The sequence below is a fragment of the Drosophila serrata genome, unplaced genomic scaffold, assembly GCF_035046125.1.
Source record: "Drosophila serrata isolate PLE 108 unplaced genomic scaffold, ASM3504612v1 contig_165, whole genome shotgun sequence".
Taxonomy (NCBI): Eukaryota; Metazoa; Arthropoda; class Insecta; order Diptera; family Drosophilidae; genus Drosophila; species Drosophila serrata.
Window position 1 is genome coordinate 3928508 of NW_028257063.1, and position 18827 is coordinate 3947334.

The following is an 18827-nucleotide window of genomic DNA, read 5'->3' on the forward strand; positions in this document are numbered from 1 at the left end:
TTTTCGACCAATCAAAGTTTAAAAAATTCATAACTTAGCCAAAAACGATCCAATTTTAATTCGGAATGCGTTCCTGTGTTGTTTACTATCAGGGTAATAAAACTGCTTACTCGAAAATGGCTCCTTCATAACGTAAAAATTTTCTGACTAAAATTACAATACCATACTTTGAGTCAATATTTGTCCAAATTTTTTTACTACATTTTTTTCGACCAAAGTTTAAAAAATTCATAACTTAGCCAAAAACGATCCAATTTTAATTCGGAAAGCGTTCTAATGCTAGTTTTTATCAGTTTAAAAAAACTGCATACTCAATTTAACATTTAAAGAGATTCGATTTTTTTCCAATTTTTGGCAATTTTAATGATGTAACCCCTTATAAAATTTTTAAATTTTCGGAGATTTGGAAAAAAAATAGATTTTGGCCGGAGACAGCTCAATCGACTCGGCTGATCGTGCTGATCAAGAATATATATGATTTATAGGGTCGGAAATGATTCCTTTACTTTCTTTTATGCTTCGGACTGAAGGTGAAATACCATTTTTATTAACTATATTTTTTTATGCAAATTTTACTACAAATCAAATATTTAAAAATCTCATAACTAAGCCAAAAATGCATTAATTTCAATTCGGAGAGCGTTGTTATGTTCATTTTTAGCAAGTTAATAAAACTGCATACTCAATTTAAAATGTGAATTTTGGCCAATTTTTTAATATTTTTATGATGTAACCCCTTTCCTTTTTATTTAAATCGACAAAAATTAAAATAAAATGTTTCTTTTAAAAATAGCTGCATTAACTTCTCTTTTAATGCTGATCAAAAATATATATGCTTCATGGGGTCGGAAGTGACTCCTTCGGTGCGTTGAAAACTTCTGACTGAAATTATAATACCATGCAAGGTATAAAAATCTCTAAATCTAATGAATTTTCTTAGTTTTTCTGTGCTTCTTGTCACTGCCCATCAGCAGTCGAATGGCCAGCCAAATGGCCATGATTCCAGCTATGAAAACGACTACAACAAAGGCAATCACATCCAGGAGATAGAACTGGAACCAGTTGAGGTCCAGGCCAGCGGATCGCATGTGCGGAGCTCCTCCATACCGGATGACATACTCGATCCAATAGACTGCGGTTCGGCGCGGCTCCTGCGGGCGATCCCTCCAGATATTAGACACCCGCTGAATGTTCTCCTTGTAGGTTCCATTGTGGATGAGTTGAAGCAGGGATTGCCTCAAGGTCATCTCGGTGATGGACTGAAAGTGCAGACTGATGGCATAGCCACCCAGAACAGCCTTGTTCATGTTCAAATGCTGTACAATTGACAAGGAATAAAAGGTTATTAATTTTTCTGATTACTACTTATGCCTTCTCCCACCTGGTCACAGTAAAAGGGAATCCCCAGCATGGGAACCGCATAGTGGACACCCTCCTGTGTCCCAAAAAGTCCGCCATGCGTGATGAACACCTTGACGTGGCGATGAGCCAGGATATCGGCCTGGGGCAGCCACTTTCTTACCATCACATTCGCGGGCAGTTCGCCAATGCTCTCATCCTCGAACTTCCACAGAACCCGCTGCTGAAGGGAGCCGAATACCCGTAGGAACAGGCGTAGCATCTCCGGCGGCATATCCTTGCTCTGGACATTGCTGCCCAGGCTGAAGTAGATGGCTCCCGCCTCGCCGGCGCCATCCAAGAAGTCCTGCATGTCCTGGGGGAGAGCCTTGGGCGGGTATATGTGCATGCCACCCACTGGGACCATGGCGTCCACCGTGGGACGTGCCGTGGTCAACGGAGCGTGACTGTTAAGCAGCATCACCGAGATTTGTCGCTCCATGTCCTTGACTTTCGGAACCTCAGCTGCAAGGAACAACGATGATGATTCTCCAGAAAGAAGTTTCTTCTTTAAAGCTCACCCAAAACGGGGCCAAAGAACTCTTTGGCCACCGCATCCATTTTGGGGAAGTAATTGAGCAGTCTGTCCAAATCCTCGTACAGGGAAGCATAAGAGTTCTTCACTCGCTCCAGGAAACTCATGCGATCCGTGAAGGGCATGAATCCATGTGGTACAAAGGACCAAGGCGTAATCAAACCCATCATCTGGCTCATGTGGTTTTCGTACCCCAAAGTGCTGGTGGTCACCACGGGTATCTTATAGATCTTGGCCAAGGCTAAGAAGGCCTCCTGGTAGAACTGCTCCGCCAGGAGAAGATCAAAGACACCTTCTGTTTCCTTGGCATGGATGAGAGCCTGAACCTTGGGCTGCTTGAGAGCGTGTTCCGTGGTCTTGAGACCTATAATCTCGAGCATCTTCAGAAAGTCGTAGTTGGTCATGCGTGTCAGCTCGAACAGGTGCTGGGCTCCAAAGTTCAATTTGACTGAATTCGGATTTCCAGATTTAATAATGATGGATAAGTGGAGGCTGATCTCACGGATTTGTTTTTCGTTTTTCTACACTCACCATCGTGCCAGAAATCATAGACCGGTTCGATCAAGATCTCCGTATAATTGCCGCCCAGCTGCTCTTTCGCCAGGGAGAAGGCCGTGATCATGGTCACCTGGTGGCCACTTTCAACGAGTTCCCTCATCAGGGCCGTGTGCATCATGAAATGGGATTTGCCTGGCCAAAGGAACTCATATTGTCACGGGATCAAAAGAATGTATTTCAGTTAGGGAGAAACATTTACCTGGAAAGGCGTACACAGCCAAAATCTTGGCTCCTTCAGCTAATTCTAGCTGAGAATAGAAACCTCCAGCTAGGAGGAGTCCACATAGCAGTGAAAACTGCATTGTTTTAATCTTTAAATTTAATTTCCACACTCAAATATGTTATATAATTTCTTTAAGATCAACTTCCTTCTCTGCTGAAGGTTGAAAGTTGAAAGACAAAAGCTGTTTCGTGTTGTTAATTAAGAGAATCATCAACAACAAGAAACAGCTTTCATCAGCTGTTTCTTGTTTTTAATTAAGAGAATCACTAACAACAAGAAACAGATTTCGTCATTCAACTTTCAACCTTCAGCCGAGAAGGAAGTTGATCTTGAAGAAGTTATATAAAATATTTGAGAGTGGAAATTATGCTTGGTGTTGAGCTTTTGCCAAATTACTGCGGAATAGATGTCTTAAAATCCACAAAAGCTAATCCATTGATGACTACTGCTGCTTGATATATGATTAATTTGCTAGATGATAATAGCCATGTTAAATACATATCTCATTAAGATTACAATCAACTCAACTTGTACTTGTTAAAGTGTAAAATGTTTACTTTTCGATAAGATCACTTTGTATAGGAAGGCATTAGATGATAGTAACGAAATCGGAAACCAAAACTGGGGTCCCATAACACCAAAGTATCACAAGATATTTACAAAATACATAAAAATCACTCAAACAACGTTATAGCTCCATAATTCATTAAGTTTATTCTTCCGTTGACATTGCAAACATTCGCGAATACAAAGTGTTTACTTTTCAAAATTTTTATTAATATGTAAACCACTGACCGAAGTCATGTAATCACCATTTATAGTATAGACGCAAATTTAATTGATGTTCGCGTGCCGGAAAAGCTTTTCACTCGGAATACGTAAAGGAGAATTTCCAGAGAATTCTCAGTTGCATCTCGTAGAAACTGCAATTGAACACTGAACACGAGCTGCAGTTCGATTGCAGTTTTAAAGTGATTTTTCAATGATGAGCAAATAAATAAGACTCTCCTTCTCTCAAGCTTTCTTAATTGTTTTATTTTCATTTTTCAAACGTATTTTGTTGCATTTTAAGTATTGGGGTGTGTGGGGCTTGGTCCTTAGGATCTAAGAATTAAGCAATCGATCGGTACATTATGTGTAATTAAGTCAAGTTATAGTTAAAGTTAAATATATTAGTATAACCTAATAATGCGATTACTTGTCAACGAACTTACACCTACGAACCCTTCATATATTCGATACAAATTTGTTTAAATTATCCTCGTCTTTATACAAAAATCACATTCGATTCGTTATGTCTTCGTATCCGTGTTACCATAAATGTTTACTGAACTTGGTTCGAGTTCAATTAGGCTTTTAAGTGCTAACTTGATATATGCAATTAACAAAAAACTCCTTCGATGGCTTTTCTCGCTTTTCAATTGCAAAGCTTTTTCCAGCTCGAAGGTAAAGTTTTTCTTGTGTGGCGAGCAGGCGGCTGATGGTGAGTTATTGGCATTAGTCTAGGCCTTAAAGCTAAGGAGCTTAAGTGAAATTCAATTTGCGGTTGTACGTATGCAGGGGAGTGGTCCAGAGGGTGTGTGTGTTGTGTGAACTCTGTGCCGGCTAATTGGGGCCAGTCGTCGAGATAAATGGCCAAGGCGGAAGCTCCTGCTGCAGTTGATGCCATTCCATATGGTTGAGCATATGGTCGCAGCTCCTCCGACTTCGACTCCGACTCCGACTCCACCTCCTCTTGCCCATATCCCTTTGTGTTGCTTTTCCCAATAACAAAAAAGTAAACAAAAAGAAACATCCGAGCTGTGATAAATAATTCCCCGATGACTCCTGCGGCGGCACGTGCTCAGAATCTTCACCAGAGCCTCCTGCACACTCCCTCCCCCCCATCATCATCACCATCATCCATGGCTCCCTAGATGTACTTGGATATGTAGCGCTTCTGGATGAGTCTGCCAGCCTTGCGCTTCAGGATGGTGAAGCGTATTAACTGCTAATCGCTGAAGTGCGGTGACTGCGGCGGCACACGTGGGTACAGCTGTGAGTGGAGAGAAAGAAGAGAAAGGAGTTCGTTTCGGTCCTAGGACGTGGCGCTATTTGGTGGACTCACCCCAAGGAGGTTCCGGGGCACGTAGCCCTCCTCGCCGCCGGCATTCCGTGCCCACCACCACTCGTTCTCGGCATCGTCACCCTTCCGCAGCACGATCAGCGGCTCGTTCACATGGAAGGACAACTCATCGCCATTCTGGGCCTCATAGGAGAACACCGAGTACACGTCGCCATTGTGCAGGATGCCCAGCTTCTCCTGAATGCCTGTGGGGAAAATATATACAACAAATTAGGGACTTGTGTGTACAAGAGGTTTTTCAGATTCAAATATAAGAATATGTACAAATTCCCTTTTTTAAGAAGCTAATTTCCTCTTCAACTTGAACCCCTTCTCGTGGAAATCCTCTCTAAAGCTAAATTCCTTGGAAATCCCTGAACCCAATCCTTTTCTACTTACTGTAAAGATACTCGGAGCAGCCATCGAAGCCCTCCTCATCCTCCTCGCACTTCTCCGCCGGCGTCTCGTGGTCCGAGAGCGTGGAGGCAAACAGACAGGCGCCGCTCTCCACCAGGAACTTGACCATGGACAGGTTGTTGCAGCTGGCGGCACAATGCAGCGGCGTCCAGCCATCCGAGTCCTGGGCATTCACATCGCAGCCGAATTCCACCAGGAATCTAAGCAAGGCAAAATGATTAATTAAGGGAATTTGATTTCCAAAGGGAAGGGAAAGAAAAAGGACTAAAATTGACACCTACTTGACAATGTCAAAGTGTCCGGCACAGATGGCATTGTGGAGGGCGGTGATACCCTCATCGTTGGCCGCACTGGGATTGGCCACCTGCATGGCCGTCTTCTTCACCAGCTCCAGTTCACCCTCCAAGCTGGCATCCAAGAGCAGGGCCAAGGGATCAAAGCTGACGCGGCGGCCAAGCTTGGGCTTATTGCCAGTTCGCTCCTTGATGTTGCTCATCGTGGTCGTGGTCGTCGTTGTGGCAGCTCCTGGAGATGTTCCTGCCTCCTGCTGACCCACCACTGGGACCACCATGCGATCTGTTTCATCGGCGCTGGATTCACCGCCGCTGCTGGGCGAGTGCTGAGGCGATGCTTCCGGGGAAGCTGTCGTCTTCATGGCCTCGGTTGTTTGTCGTCCGGCTGCCGGTTCTGATTTCCGTTGACTCTGGAGCTGCAGCAGCACTGCTGGCTGCTTTGGCTGGCCACCATTGGAGGCGACCTTGAGACGCGGCTGCTCGAACAGCGGCTGCTTGCGAATGGTCAGCGGCTTGGCCTTGATGGGCAAGTTGTCGTTGATGTTTAGGGATTGCAGACCAAAGGTGGCCGCCTGCGTCTTGCCAGCTCCCGATGAGGATGCAGCTCCTCCAGTTGTTCCCGTTCCCGTTCCCGTTGATGCTGAGGATTGTACTTCCACTGGTGAAGGCTGTTCCGTGGGCGACATCTTGCTGGGCTTTGGCGGCAACGCTGGCCTTGGGTCTGTCAATACCACATTGGGCGCCACACGATTCACCTTCGGGCTGTAGGTGATCATCTTGGGTATGGAGCTGCCACCGCTGGACACCGAAGTGGGCGCCACACTGCTGATGGGCTTGCGCGGTGGCACTGTCAGATTGCTTACTTGCACCTGAAGCGGCTTGGAGGCGGCATTGGAGACGGCAATGGCCACGGATTTGCTCACAGCTCCCAGGGGCATGCTGTGCACGGTGAGCTGCTGCTGGGTGTTGCGCTCCGAGAGGGTCTCGCTGGTCACCGAAATCTCATTCTTCTTCTGCTGCTGATCCTGGTGACTGTTGTCCTTGGCCGCCGCCTGCTGCTGCTGCTGCTGGTTCAGTTTGGTGATCAAAGCGGAGGCCGAACTGCTGCTGCTGGAGGAGGAGATGCTCTTCGGGATTTTGCTGGCTGAAGCTGGCGGGGATGTGGCTGTTGCCGCTGCTGCTGCTGTTGTTGCTGCTGCTGCTGCTGCTTCGGCTGCTGCTTGAGCTGCTGCTGCTGCTGCCGCCGCTTCTCGATCCCTCTTCTTGGGTCCCACTTCCGCGTATATATGTGTGGTACTATCCATGGCCTCGGACTGTGCCTGCTTGCGCAACTCCGCCTCCGACCTGGACTTCTTGGCCAGCTTGGACTCATCACTCTCGCTGCTGGAACTGGCAACTGGCACTGGCACGGACACCGGGACGGATCCCGCAAAGAAACCACTGTTCTTGACATGCGTCAGGTCCTGGATGAGCTGGTTCTGCTGGTTGGTATTGGCCGTTGCCGCCGCATGCTTCATGCCACCGCCACTAAGGTAGCTGGCCGTGCTGGTAATGGTAGACTTCTGGGGCGTGTGGATGAAGGGCTCCACGGCGGCCACATTGCCACGTGCTCGGCCAGCGGCAGCGGCAGCAGCAGCGGCTGCCAGTTGGTTGACCTGCTTCTGGAGGAGTTGCTGCTTCAGGGCGGCCACTCCGCCGCCATGCTTGCCACTTTGTCCGGGTTGTTGGTAGGCCAAGGTCTGCTGTTGCTGCTGTTGCTGCTTTTGTTGCTGTTGCTGTTGCTGCTGTTGATGTTGCTGCTGAGCCGTGGCTGCTGCTGCTGCTGCCGCCAGCAATTGCGCGGACTGAGCATGCAACTGCTGCTGCTGCTGCTGCTGCTGCTGTTGCACCTGTTGTTGTTGCTGCTGCTGCTGCTGCTGTTGGAGTTGCTGGTGCTGCTGCTGCTGCTGGTGATGGGTATTGGCCTGCTTCTTGCGCTGCAGGCGCGTCTGAAGCTCGTAGATGCGCTGGTCCACCGAACGCAGCTCCGCCTGTCGTTGCTGCAAGGCCTCGCGTTGCATGTGCAGCCGGGCGTCCTGCTGCAGCGACAGCTGGTTGCGATACTGCAAAAATAATTAAGAAAAGACATCATTTAAGCCTTCAACTTGTCAAATTTAATATTAAATCTTGGCTCTACAGCGCTGTCACGAATAATTGCAATAGCTAACCACCAAGCGCTCATTAGTCAAGCCAGCCAAGTGGAATATTGTGGTAAATATATGCAATTAAAGCCAAATAACATGTATTACATACTATATATATACTTTATATACACTCAACCCACCATCAATTCGCGTCTCAGCTTCTCCAGCTCGCGGGATGCCTGCGGGGGCAGGGATTGGCCCACGCCATTGCCTGTGGCTGCCAAGAGATTCACCGGACACCGGCGGTCACGTCGCAGCTCCTCCAACTGACGGGTTAAAGCCTCCACTTTGGCCACCGCCAAGCTGAGCTCCTTCTCCTTCTCACTAAACAAGGCCCGTATCGAGTCCAGGTCATTGCCTAAAAAATAAAACAGGAAAATGTAAATATTATACACTATTTTATGAAAACAAATTCAAGATTTATCAAGCAAGTTTCGTAGAAACTACGCCTAATTTGGGCATTTAACATGCTTCCGGTTAATAGGTGGCCATTAACCATTAAATATAAATTAGGTAATAAAAGTGAATGGTGCACATTTGTTGACCACTTCCTTTTAGGCCAATAAATTGTGGCTTATTGAGATTTATTTGGAAGTTACATGACTGAAATAGGAATAGGAAATCGGGGCATTTATTTGATTTTAAGCAGAGATTGTTAAGATTTTAATTTGTATAATTTCTCATTGAAAAGTATTTAATTATCATCATTATAAAAAATATGTTAATTTTAATAAGAAATCCTCAAAAACCTCACTCGTACAGCATACTTAAACCCAAGTAAATATTTAGCTTAGCTCGGGATTATTATGTTTCATTAAGATGCTCTTAAAAGGCCAAGTGTTCCTTGTGGAAAACCCGCAATTAAATAATTTTCAGCATTAATTCAAAGCGTTGCCATTTTCCTAGAGGTTTTTCCAGCTCCCTCTCATTATGTCTCTTAATCAACTCGTTATGGCGATCCATTCGTTAGCCGCACTAACTATTTTATAATCGTCGACCGCCTGCTGGTCCTGCCCTCACGCTTTCCCTTCGTGGACTCCGATTTGGATTTGGGTTGCCTGTTCAAACTAATTACGGCCACAACACAGGGCGCCAGCTCATTAACATAATACCCCTGTACAATATCCCGAATGTGAGTAGATGTGTGGCTCCTACATCTCTTCTTAGCCATGTTCAGGAGGTGGTGTTGCCACCGCCCACAGGCAATCATAAAGGACAACAAAGTGGCACACATACATAAATTAAATTCACAAACGCAGGGGGGGCAGGGGGGATTAAAGGAGCAAGGATAAAGGCAGGCCAGCAGCACTCAACACGGTTTTAACACATGTTAATTCACCCAGAGAACCCCTCTTCTCCACTCAGCCAACGGTGCTTAACTCAATTGGAGGGGCAGGCGGCAAGGAAGGAAGCTTAGGACGCGGGATAGGATATCCCAAGCAGATGCACTTGGCGCCACTTTGCCACTGTCCTTGGCATAACCCTCCTGGGGAACAAGGATCCGGGCCTCGAAGCCCATCTGGCCCATTCCCCCCTTGGGTTACACTGTCGAAAGAGTGCGGAAATGCAATTTGCACAGTTGCAGTTTAGATTCTTTACCATCCTCGAAAGTATAAGTCATTCAATAATTAGTTTAAATAAGAAAGGAAGCTATCTCTGGCACATAGAAGTCTGTATATCCCTGCAGTTTACAATTAATTAAATAAGAATAAATACAATTTAATTAATGAGGAGTATTATAAATTTATTCAGAAGCTTGAAACTAAGTGAAGGAGTCATTTCTCACCCCATAAATCATATTTATTCTCAATCAGCATTAAGAAACGAGTCGATCTAGCTATATTTTAAAGAAAACTAATTTTTTTTTCAACATTTTATAAAAGATTAAATTAAAATTGTCAAAAATTTATAAATTTGTGATTTTAGTAATTTAGTAAACTGAGTATGCAGATTTACTAGTCTTCAAAAAACTAGCATAAATCAGTTTTCCGAATTGAAGTCAATTCATTTTTGCCTGAGTTGTGTTCAAAGTCCTAAGTGAAGTTTCCAATTGAAAAATTGAAGGGTATATGAATTTTGGCTTCACAAAGTTGGCTTCTTTTCTAGCTCATACTTAATAACATATTACTAATCTCGTTTATATAGTCCAAGCGACCTTCACATCTCTGATTAAGTATTAAAATTTTGATAGACGGCCATTAAAATGCAAATTTCTGAGTACTCAATTTAATTTGATTAAGCGATTGCCACACTGTGACAAATAAAGTATAAATAAAAATTAAATAAATGGTATAATAGTAGACACATTACTTGTAATTTATATATTTATAAATAATACGGAATGCACTAAAATTGATCAGAAACTACATTAAATCTTTCATAAATGTGAGTTAGTTAAAAAAATTCTAAGATTCTCTGGTAAGAAATATTCTTTACTAAGTATAAGAGTTTGTTAAACTATTTTCAAAGTACAAATTTATATTTCAATGATCCCTATAAAGCCTAGTCTCCTAAAAGTTATATATTTCCTTAACTCTTAAAATCATTTACAAGTTCAAATGGAATTCAATAAGATTTTTGTTAAGAGAAAACCCCAAGCTCTTGGCTTAACTTTTTAAATACCTTTAGCCCATTAATCAATTTGCTATAAAATATTTCTTTGTGGTCTTTCTTTAGGTATTTTTCTACAGGTGTACTCACTCAGTGTGACATTGTAGTAATAAAGTAATATATTCCTTAAAAGTAATATATTTTCTTAACTCTTCAAATCATTTACAAGTTCAAATGGAATTCAATAACTAAGGGAAACCCCAAGCTCCTGGCTTAACTTTTTAAATACCTTTAGCCCATTAATCAATTTGCTATAAAATATTTCTTTGTGGGTTTTCCTTAGGTATTTTTCTACAGGTGTACTCACTCAGTGTGACATTGTAGTAATAAAGTAATATATTCCTTAAAAGTAATATATTTTCTTAACTCTTAAAATCATGTACAACTTCAAATGGAATTCAATAACATTTCTGCTAAGGGAAACCCCAAGCTCCTGGCTTAACTTTTAAATACCCATTAATCAATTTGCTATAAAATATTTCTTTGTGGTCTTTCTTTAGGTATTTTTCTACAGGTGTACTCACTCAGTGTGACATTGTAGTAATAAAGTAATATATTCCTTAAAAGTAATATATTTTCTTAACTCTTCAAATCATTTACAAGTTCAAATGGAATTCAATAACTAAGGGAAACCCCAAGCTCCTGGCTTAACTTTTTAAATACCTTTAGCCCATTAATCAATTTGCTATAAAATATTTCTTTGTGGGTTTTCCTTAGGTATTTTTTTACAGGTGTACTCACTCAGTGTGACATTGTAGTAATAAAGTAATATATTCCTTAAAAATAATATATTTTCTTAACTCTTCAAATCATTTACAAGTTCAAATGGAATTCAATAACATTTCTGCTAAGGGAAACCCCAAGCTCCTGGCTTAACTTTTTAAATACCTTTAGCCCATTAATCAATTTGCTATAAAATATTTCTTTGTGGGTTTTCCTTAGGTATTTTTCTACAGGTGTACTCACTCAGTGTGACATTGTAGGTCTTCTGGAGGTCCACTTGACCCCGCAACGCTCTCAGGCGCCGCAGCTTGGACTCCTGCGCCTCCACGCGCTCCCTTAGCCGCCGGAGCCGCTCGCCCTCCGCGCTGGCCACGGCGCTGCGCACCTCCTGCGACTTGAGGAAGCGCAGGCGCTGCTCCTTGGTGGCCAGCAGCTGGTGCTGGCTGTCGATTTGCTGCTGCTGTCTCAATGCCATCGCCCTCAGTTCGGCTGACGTCAGCCTGCTGGGCACCTGCAGTGGAGAGATTGGGGATTAGGATTATACGATTGCGATTAAGGAGGCGTGTGTTGGGGTGCCTCAACCAAAAATAAAGAAAGAAAAGCAAAGTGCCAAATGAAATTTTCACAATTTATAATCCAAACCCCTCCCTGGGAAAACTCAACTCAAAAGTCAAACGAAAAGTTGTCAACGCTCGTGGTCAGCCATAAATCAAGTTATGCTTAAGCTAATTTCGGCTTTTTGTTGCTCCACAGATTGGATTTGCTCCGTAGATACTCACATTCAGCTTGGGCTCACAGGTCACCACCACCATTCCACCGCGCACGGAGGCGGAGGCGGAGGAGTCCGAGCCCGAGCCCGAGCCCAAGGAGGAGCTGCTGGAGGCCGTCGATGATGAGGATGATGACGAGGACCTGGGCACCGGCATCAACGAGGCAGGCGGCATCTTGGGCAGATTGCCGGAGACGGGTCGACACACGCAGGTCAACATTTTCGATGCGCTCTTTGAGTTTCGATTTTCTTTTCTTTGGTTTTTCGGATTTATCTTTGATTTATTTGAATTTTAGGGGTCTTTTCGGTTTAATGCACTGAGGGAAACCGTTTTAACTTAATGGTGAATTTCTAAATGAAATAAGGAATTTCTTTCATACGTTTTGCACTTTGGATACTTGAAAAATCAATTAAAACCCCTCTTCCAAACCAAACTTCCTTGAAGGATATATAGAAATCGACCAGGATTGACTTAGTTTTAAGTATTCCAGCATTCTTTATGATAAATTTCTTTTTTCCACCCACATTTTCCCCAAGTGCAGTCACATCCTTTGTTAGTTGCGAATGCATTCAGTGGAATGTGCGATAGTGTCCTTGACTGCTGCAGGAGCAACAGCAACAGCAGGAACAGAAGCACCAAATTTGTGTGTTATTTTTTTATTGTTCAAGAAAATATATAGCCGCGGACCGTGCTTCCCCCTCTCCCCCGCCCCAAAAAAAAAAGAACCCGAGATGGAAGTCGGGAAAGTCAGGGAAAGTGGAAGAGTATCCAGTGGCAGCCAGTGGGTGCCAGCTGGCGCCAGTGCCTCCGCCTTGTACTCGTTAATGGATTTTCAATTCAGTGCCTGATTGAAAGCACACACAAAGTGTGCGTGTGTGTGTGCGTGGGTGTTGGAAAAGTGCACAAGTGTGTGCGTCTGTCCGCCTGCATGTGGTTGTGCGAGGGTGGTTTGAGGGGTTGCTGGTTTCTCTTTGGGTTTTGCTGTTCCCTTTCGAGGGGCAATTGTTGTAGTAGTGTTTGCCGAGCACAAAGTGTGCCTGTTGGTTGTCAGTGGCAACGGGAGGCCGCCCCCAAAAAACAGGCGTGACAATAGCAACACTCAACGGACTACGAAATATCACAATAGTGATGAGTAGAAATATGGGACAAAATGTAGAATTTTTAAGGGGAAAATTCGATTTTTTGGTATAATTATTGCAGGTTTTTGGAGAATTTTAAGGGTTCCTTGTAATTGAAATTAATTTAAACAAGAAAGGAAAGTATCTAAGGAAAGACTGAGTTTATGTGCTCTTTTGTGTGCAATTTGAGCGTTTAATTTAGGATCAAATCGGATATTTATCTAAAGCTTAAAATATTTGAATTTATTGAAACAAATCAAAGTTTAAAAAACTAATAAAAATGCATCAATTTCAATTCGGAAAGCATTCCCATGTAAGTTTTTAATAGGTCAACAAATCTTTTGAAAATTTTAACGATGTAACCCCTCATCTTTTTTTAAAAAATCCTAAACAAATTTTTAAAATTATTTTTCCTTAAAATATAGCTCGATCGACTACCCTTTTAATACTGATTTTTGTAGATTTTTGAAAATTTTAACGATGTAACCCCTTAACTTTTTTTGAAAAACCCTAAAAGAAAATTTAAAAATTATTTTTCCTTAAAATATAGCTAGGCCGACTCTCCTTTCAATGCTGATCACGATTATATATATAATTTATGGGGTCGGAAATGATTTCTTCACTTAGTTTTAAGCTTCTGAATTTATAAATTGGAATGATATTTTTTCTATATAGTTTCTAATCACTTTCACTACTAAATACCCTATATCTTTACCCATTTACCCACAACAAACTCTTATAAAACAGCACTGCTCCCATATTCTTGGAATTACTAAAGTCTATACTCCGAACTGAAAACAACCAGGAGCAGTTAAAGTCATAGTTGCGTGTACATAATCGCTGGCACTTGCAATTACATAAAGGATACGGACCCCACTCTGCATAGGGCGGGGCAGACAGGCGGGGGAAAGGAGCAAAAAAATATGGAAAACCGGATAGCGGCGGATCCTTTAGACCTAACACGACACAAGTCACAGGCCAATGAGAACGAGAACGAGAACGACACCCAACCACACACTGTGTGTAGTACACAATAAATACACACTCGAAGGACTAAAGACCGACAGCAAACAATAAAATGCCGTCACGAGGATTGGCCATGAACACACGTACCACAGTCGGCCATCGAGTATCCTGTCTACTTCACGCCAAAACACTGCACATAAAGGGGTCGAAGGAATCAAGGAAATCATTATAGATTCACCATGGAAATGCACTCAAAGGATAGATTAAATCGATGTAGTTTTACATTTTGTAACAAGTGGGGTGGAAATGAATAAGTAAATGAAAGTATAGATTTAGAATCATAATTTAATCTTTAAAATTAATTGTTTCAACTTAAAGTATATAGAAACTCGCAGCAAATAAAGATCATATCCTTCTCGGAAATATCTTTAAATGTTCTTTAAATGTAAAATATTTTTTCTGACTGCCTTGCAGCTCAACCATCAAAGTGCTAGCACTCGTTCTGTCCTCGCCAAGAGTACAATTGGCTTGGGTCACCATCACCATCATCACCATCATCACCATCATCTCCATCATCACCATCATCATCATCCTCCTCATCGTCAAGTCCAGGGACGAATTGATGATGGCGATGAGGACCACAATGATGGCGGACTGCAATGGATTGCCCGGGGAAGAGCTGCTTCAGTTTTGAGACCCACAAGATGATCGGATGGAGGACAGGACAGGACAGGCAGAGGACGACATTGACTGCTGCATTGGAGCTGGAGTCACCTCGTACTCGAATTTATTGCCCGCCCCTTTTTTTCTGGGTCACATTATATCCGGCACTGTGGCATATAAAAAAGAGAAACATTACGCCGTAATGATACTCAAAAAAAAAAAAGAGAAAAAAACGAGAAGAGAAATATAAACAGCAGCAGGACATATGTTTGTCCTGGGACAGCGCGTTTCATAGCCATAAATCACATGTAAAACAGAGACATCAAATGTCCGGCCGAGTTGACTTTACGTTTACGTTTACGTTCACGTTAAATGATCTTTCAGCTGTCATAAAGTTGGCCATAAGCGGTTTGTCAAAAGCTGCCAAAAACCAAGTCCGCAACAACTTTGGCAACTATTTAGGGCCAAGTTGCTCTAGTATATAGATGTGGCCATAGTTTTAACGAACTTGCTGGCAGCGTAATGAATTAATCTACTTTCCACCGATGCCATCTGTGCAAATATTTGCTCAACAAAAACACAAAAATAAAAATATAAGGAAACAAAGGCAAAGCAAACTTTGCCGCAGATGAAACTTGTCGAATGCATTGAGGAGACCGCAGAAACCATAACCGAAAAAGGCTCGTGGAGAGGACGCCGCTGAATGTATCCTGTGAATTCAATGTTGCGGCTGCCAGCCAGCGTTTTCGAGGAATATTTTCCAATTAACAAAGTTTGTCATAATAACTCGCTCGCTCGCTCGCTGGCTGGAATCCCCAGCATGTAACGAGCAATGTGCTCTGTGTCCTCCGCTCCTCCACTCCGTCCCTAGACTCTATTTACATTTTTGCAGCCATTTATGGCGCTGACGAAGCTAAGCAGCGGGAACAAGGCACAGGACAAGGAGCTGTGGGAGCAGCAGCAGGAGCAGCAGCACGACCAAAGGAATCGGCAGCGAAGGACACTCTATCCGCTTCCAGTCACAGGAATTTCAAGCATTTTCGCTGGCACAGCGCTAAAAGTGAACACAGTAAGAAAATAACTAAGGAAAAATGTCTAGTTCTGTTTGTTGTATACGTAAACTAAATGTATATACAAATAGTTTGATTTGTTGATAAATAAAGCATTAATAAATACTTCTCTAAAACTAAATATGCTTAAAGGAACTCCTACTTTAAGCTCACTATCAAACAAAGCAATATGGCTTGCCTAAATGCATATTAAATTAAAATATTAAAAATGAAATCTATTAAAAAAATATCCTTTGAGTATCAAAAATGTCTTAATTAACTTCAAGTTAAATGCTGGATAAGAATAACAAGAAAGAAAACTAGCTTCGGGAGGCCAAAGTTTATATACCCTTTCAATTTTTTCAAAAAATCCAATTTAAAAAAACGCATACCTCGGCCAAATATTCAATAATTTCAAATTCGGAAAGCTTTATAGTTTAGTTTAGTTTTTAATAGGTTTATAAATTTGCATATTCAGCTTAAAACCTAAAATTTTTGAACATTTTGACAAATTTTCTAAATATTAAAACATTTTTTTCTTCCTATTATGGCTAGATCAACTAGGCTGTTGATGCTGATTAAGAATATATATGAGTTATTGGGTCGAAACCTATAACTTCACTGCCTTTTAAGCTTCTAACTGAAACTATAATACCCTGCAATAAAACCCCTTAACCCCTATAAGTGTAATAAATATTCCTACTCTAATAATGTAACACCCCCCCGAATTCTCTCAGTGCATGGCAAGGAATGGGTGGCAAAAACGCAACTATTTATGTTGCACAGCGACGACGACGAAGTACCCCTTTTCTATTCGAACAAAAACGCGACAGGGGAAGGAGGAGGCGGCTTGGGAGGAGGATCGGAGGGCAGAAGGGGCGTGGCAGGAGGCAACCAATATAATTGTACATTGAAAGATGTCGGGGAAAAGTCGCGACGTCGTCGTAGTCGCTGCCATTGTATAAATGCCACCGAACTTTTGTGTGGATGTGAGAGCAAGGAGTTTGCTGTTTTTGCTACTTGGTGTTGGGGAGCAACAAGCATTTTATTGATTTTAGCCCTTTTCCAGGCGACTCTTTTTCTCTTTCTATTTCGTTTTTTGCTGTTACGAGTTATATAGGAGGGGGAAGGAAGATGAAGGACTAAGGACTAAGCAGGACATCGCGTGCGCGTTTACGTTTATTGCTAATTTTTTCCTTTTCTGCTCCACTTTTCCTTCCTTATGGCCGCCTGTCGCAATAGCTCTTTGGATTCCCCAGTGTTGTTTCTTCACTTCCTCCGCCATGGACAATGTCCTTGCTGCACTATTTCCAAATCGATTACAAACAGGATATGCACTGCGGAAGCCCCTTTGATGGCAAGTGCCAGCCGCAGAGCAAAGCGTTGAGCGATTAGGGGGCACAGGACGCACACACATCCGGTCCTGATCCCGTCACGGATTGCATTGCCTGCCCGCCATCTCTAGCCTTTGTGGCCATTTTGTATTTTAATTAATTCCAGCTGGTGGGCCAGAGGAAAGGGAACAAGTGCCGAACAGGTGAAAGTTTTGCCTATACTATATAGTATATATATATAGTAGAGAGAGCGAGGAAATGTCCGCAACTTTGGCAATTTGTGTGCACCGATGGGAGACGAATGAGCCCCGCTGACGACAACGAGACAAGGACATGGACACGGACACTGGCAGGGACACACCTGCAATCCACATTCTCGCATGTAAATACATGTACAGGCATAAACTCAGGTGTATTTGGCTTTATTTCAGGGCTGCAAGAATGCAAAACTTGAGGCTTTTCAATTGAAAAACTATACTTTTTGTAAAAACTATTCATTTAATATTACTTTTTTTAATTACAAACCTGAAAACACATTGTTATTCACCACAAAACCCAACTAATTTGACTGTAAAAAGGGGAAAAAAGAACCCAGAAACCATCACAAAATTATCCTTTCTGTTTGCAAAATGAAAAAACAGGTCAGTGATTCAAAACCACTATATATGAACCGCAAAACCCCAAACCAATTGGCGACTGTGACAGTTTTGCAGCCCTGATAAAAACACTTTCTATATAACATAGTGTAGATATATAGTGCATGGAACCACACACATATGGTAAATGCTACAAGGATCCTTCGCCTTTGGCTGGCCGAAAAATCAAGCTTCACTTTCGTTTTAGTTACTGGAGCAGACATTAGTGGCACTTTGGTTGTTCCCAGCACATCCTCCTCCTCCTCCGCCATGTCCATGGCAAACGGTTTGTTCCAAGTGGTTTCAGTTGCGAGTGGCTTTTGCCCCGGCAAAAAGTTTTCGCACACTCATGTCAGGAGGGGGGAGGAAGGGAAACCAGGGGAAGCCCCCAAAAGGATCTCCATCTCTGACGGTCTGCTTAGGGGGCTTAAGTCGTCGCTCACGCGAATCTCTCTTCGCACTTCTCACACTCTGGCAAATATTTTGACGTACTGCTGATGTCCGGCGGACTGATGCGGTTGCGGTCCAGTTTGGGTTCGCTCTTCCCTTTTTTTGTGGGATATCCCTTAACTTGGCTAAAAGACCATCGCACACACACACCGTTTATTTGGAGCCAGCACGCGTTGCAATTCCTATGGCCAGTTCAAGACCCAAGACCGTGTCGGCTTTTTTTCACGTTTTGCTTCGTGCCAAATGCTTAACACTCAACAAAGTTGAGAGTTGAAGCAATTTTCCGCAAGAGTAATTAAAGCAAAGGGGAAAGCAGCAGCACCAAAAAAAAAAAAAAGAAAAAGGAAGGAAAATGCGGGGTGGCTGCCTGTGGGGGTCACTTTTCACGTGAGCAGCCGCCTTTTGCTCTGACCTGTTTCAAATGAGCGAAAAAATAACGAAGCGAATTGCGAGTGCGTTCAAGGTCACTGAAATATGCGCGAAATAAATGTGAATCGAATGGGAAATACCTAGGAAAAGTATATCATCTAACAAAATAATATTTAATAAGTTTATAACTGGCTTAGCAGAACTTTAAGCTTGCTAATAAAACATTTTGAAGTCCAAGTTAGCCAGGAAAATGTATACAAATTACGAAGTTATTCATGTATATTATAAATGAATTTAATAATTGGTTTGTGGTTAGAATTTTAACACAAAACAAAGTCTATAAAGCCAAAGGCTTAAGCTGTGGCTTGTTCTTTTTCACAATATCTAATCTCTCTCACACATAGAGTTAACTTTGTCATGATTTAACAA

General features: G+C 42.7%; 2 protein-coding genes across 27 annotated transcripts in view; both read right to left on the minus strand.

Moving 5' to 3' along the window:
* Positions 1 to 777: 777 nt before the first annotated feature.
* LOC110179318 (UDP-glycosyltransferase UGT5-like) lies at positions 778 to 3682 on the minus strand. Of its 24 annotated transcripts, none has more exons than XM_086827263.1 (7): positions 3527 to 3656; positions 3111 to 3185; positions 2691 to 2759; positions 2465 to 2623; positions 1920 to 2381; positions 1382 to 1863; positions 778 to 1316 (listed from the first exon to the last, which is right to left on the minus strand). In XM_086827263.1, the coding sequence occupies exons 4-7, from the start codon at positions 2607 to 2609 to the stop codon at positions 924 to 926; spliced, it is 1482 nt and encodes a 493-aa protein (XP_086683389.1). In that variant the 5' UTR covers positions 2610 to 2623; positions 2691 to 2759; positions 3111 to 3185; positions 3527 to 3656; the 3' UTR covers positions 778 to 923. The 24 variants fall into 24 exon arrangements, with proteins under 24 accessions (XP_086683389.1, XP_086683387.1, XP_020802468.2 ...); XM_086827261.1 differs by having other exon boundaries at positions 2691 to 2787; XM_020946809.2 differs by having other exon boundaries at positions 2691 to 2802.
* A 46-nt stretch (positions 3683 to 3728) lies between these two features.
* Positions 3729 to 18827, minus strand: part of ASPP (Ankyrin-repeat, SH3-domain, and Proline-rich-region containing Protein) — a 55435-nt gene continuing 40336 nt past the window's right edge. For 2 of the 3 annotated variants that reach the window (XM_086827245.1, XM_020946883.2), the window contains exons 2-8: positions 11824 to 12164; positions 11288 to 11555; positions 7852 to 8069; positions 5517 to 7630; positions 5218 to 5435; positions 4822 to 5024; positions 3729 to 4749 (exon numbers count right to left, since the gene is read on the minus strand). In XM_086827245.1, the coding sequence (XP_086683371.1) occupies positions 4705 to 4749; positions 4822 to 5024; positions 5218 to 5435; positions 5517 to 7630; positions 7852 to 8069; positions 11288 to 11555; positions 11824 to 12033 (3276 nt within the window). In that variant the 5' untranslated portion in view covers positions 12034 to 12164 and the 3' untranslated portion in view covers positions 3729 to 4704. The remainder of the gene's footprint in view (positions 4750 to 4821; positions 5025 to 5217; positions 5436 to 5516; positions 7631 to 7851; positions 8070 to 11287; positions 11556 to 11823; positions 12165 to 18827) is intronic. The other variant, XM_020946884.2, reaches the window with a different exon arrangement.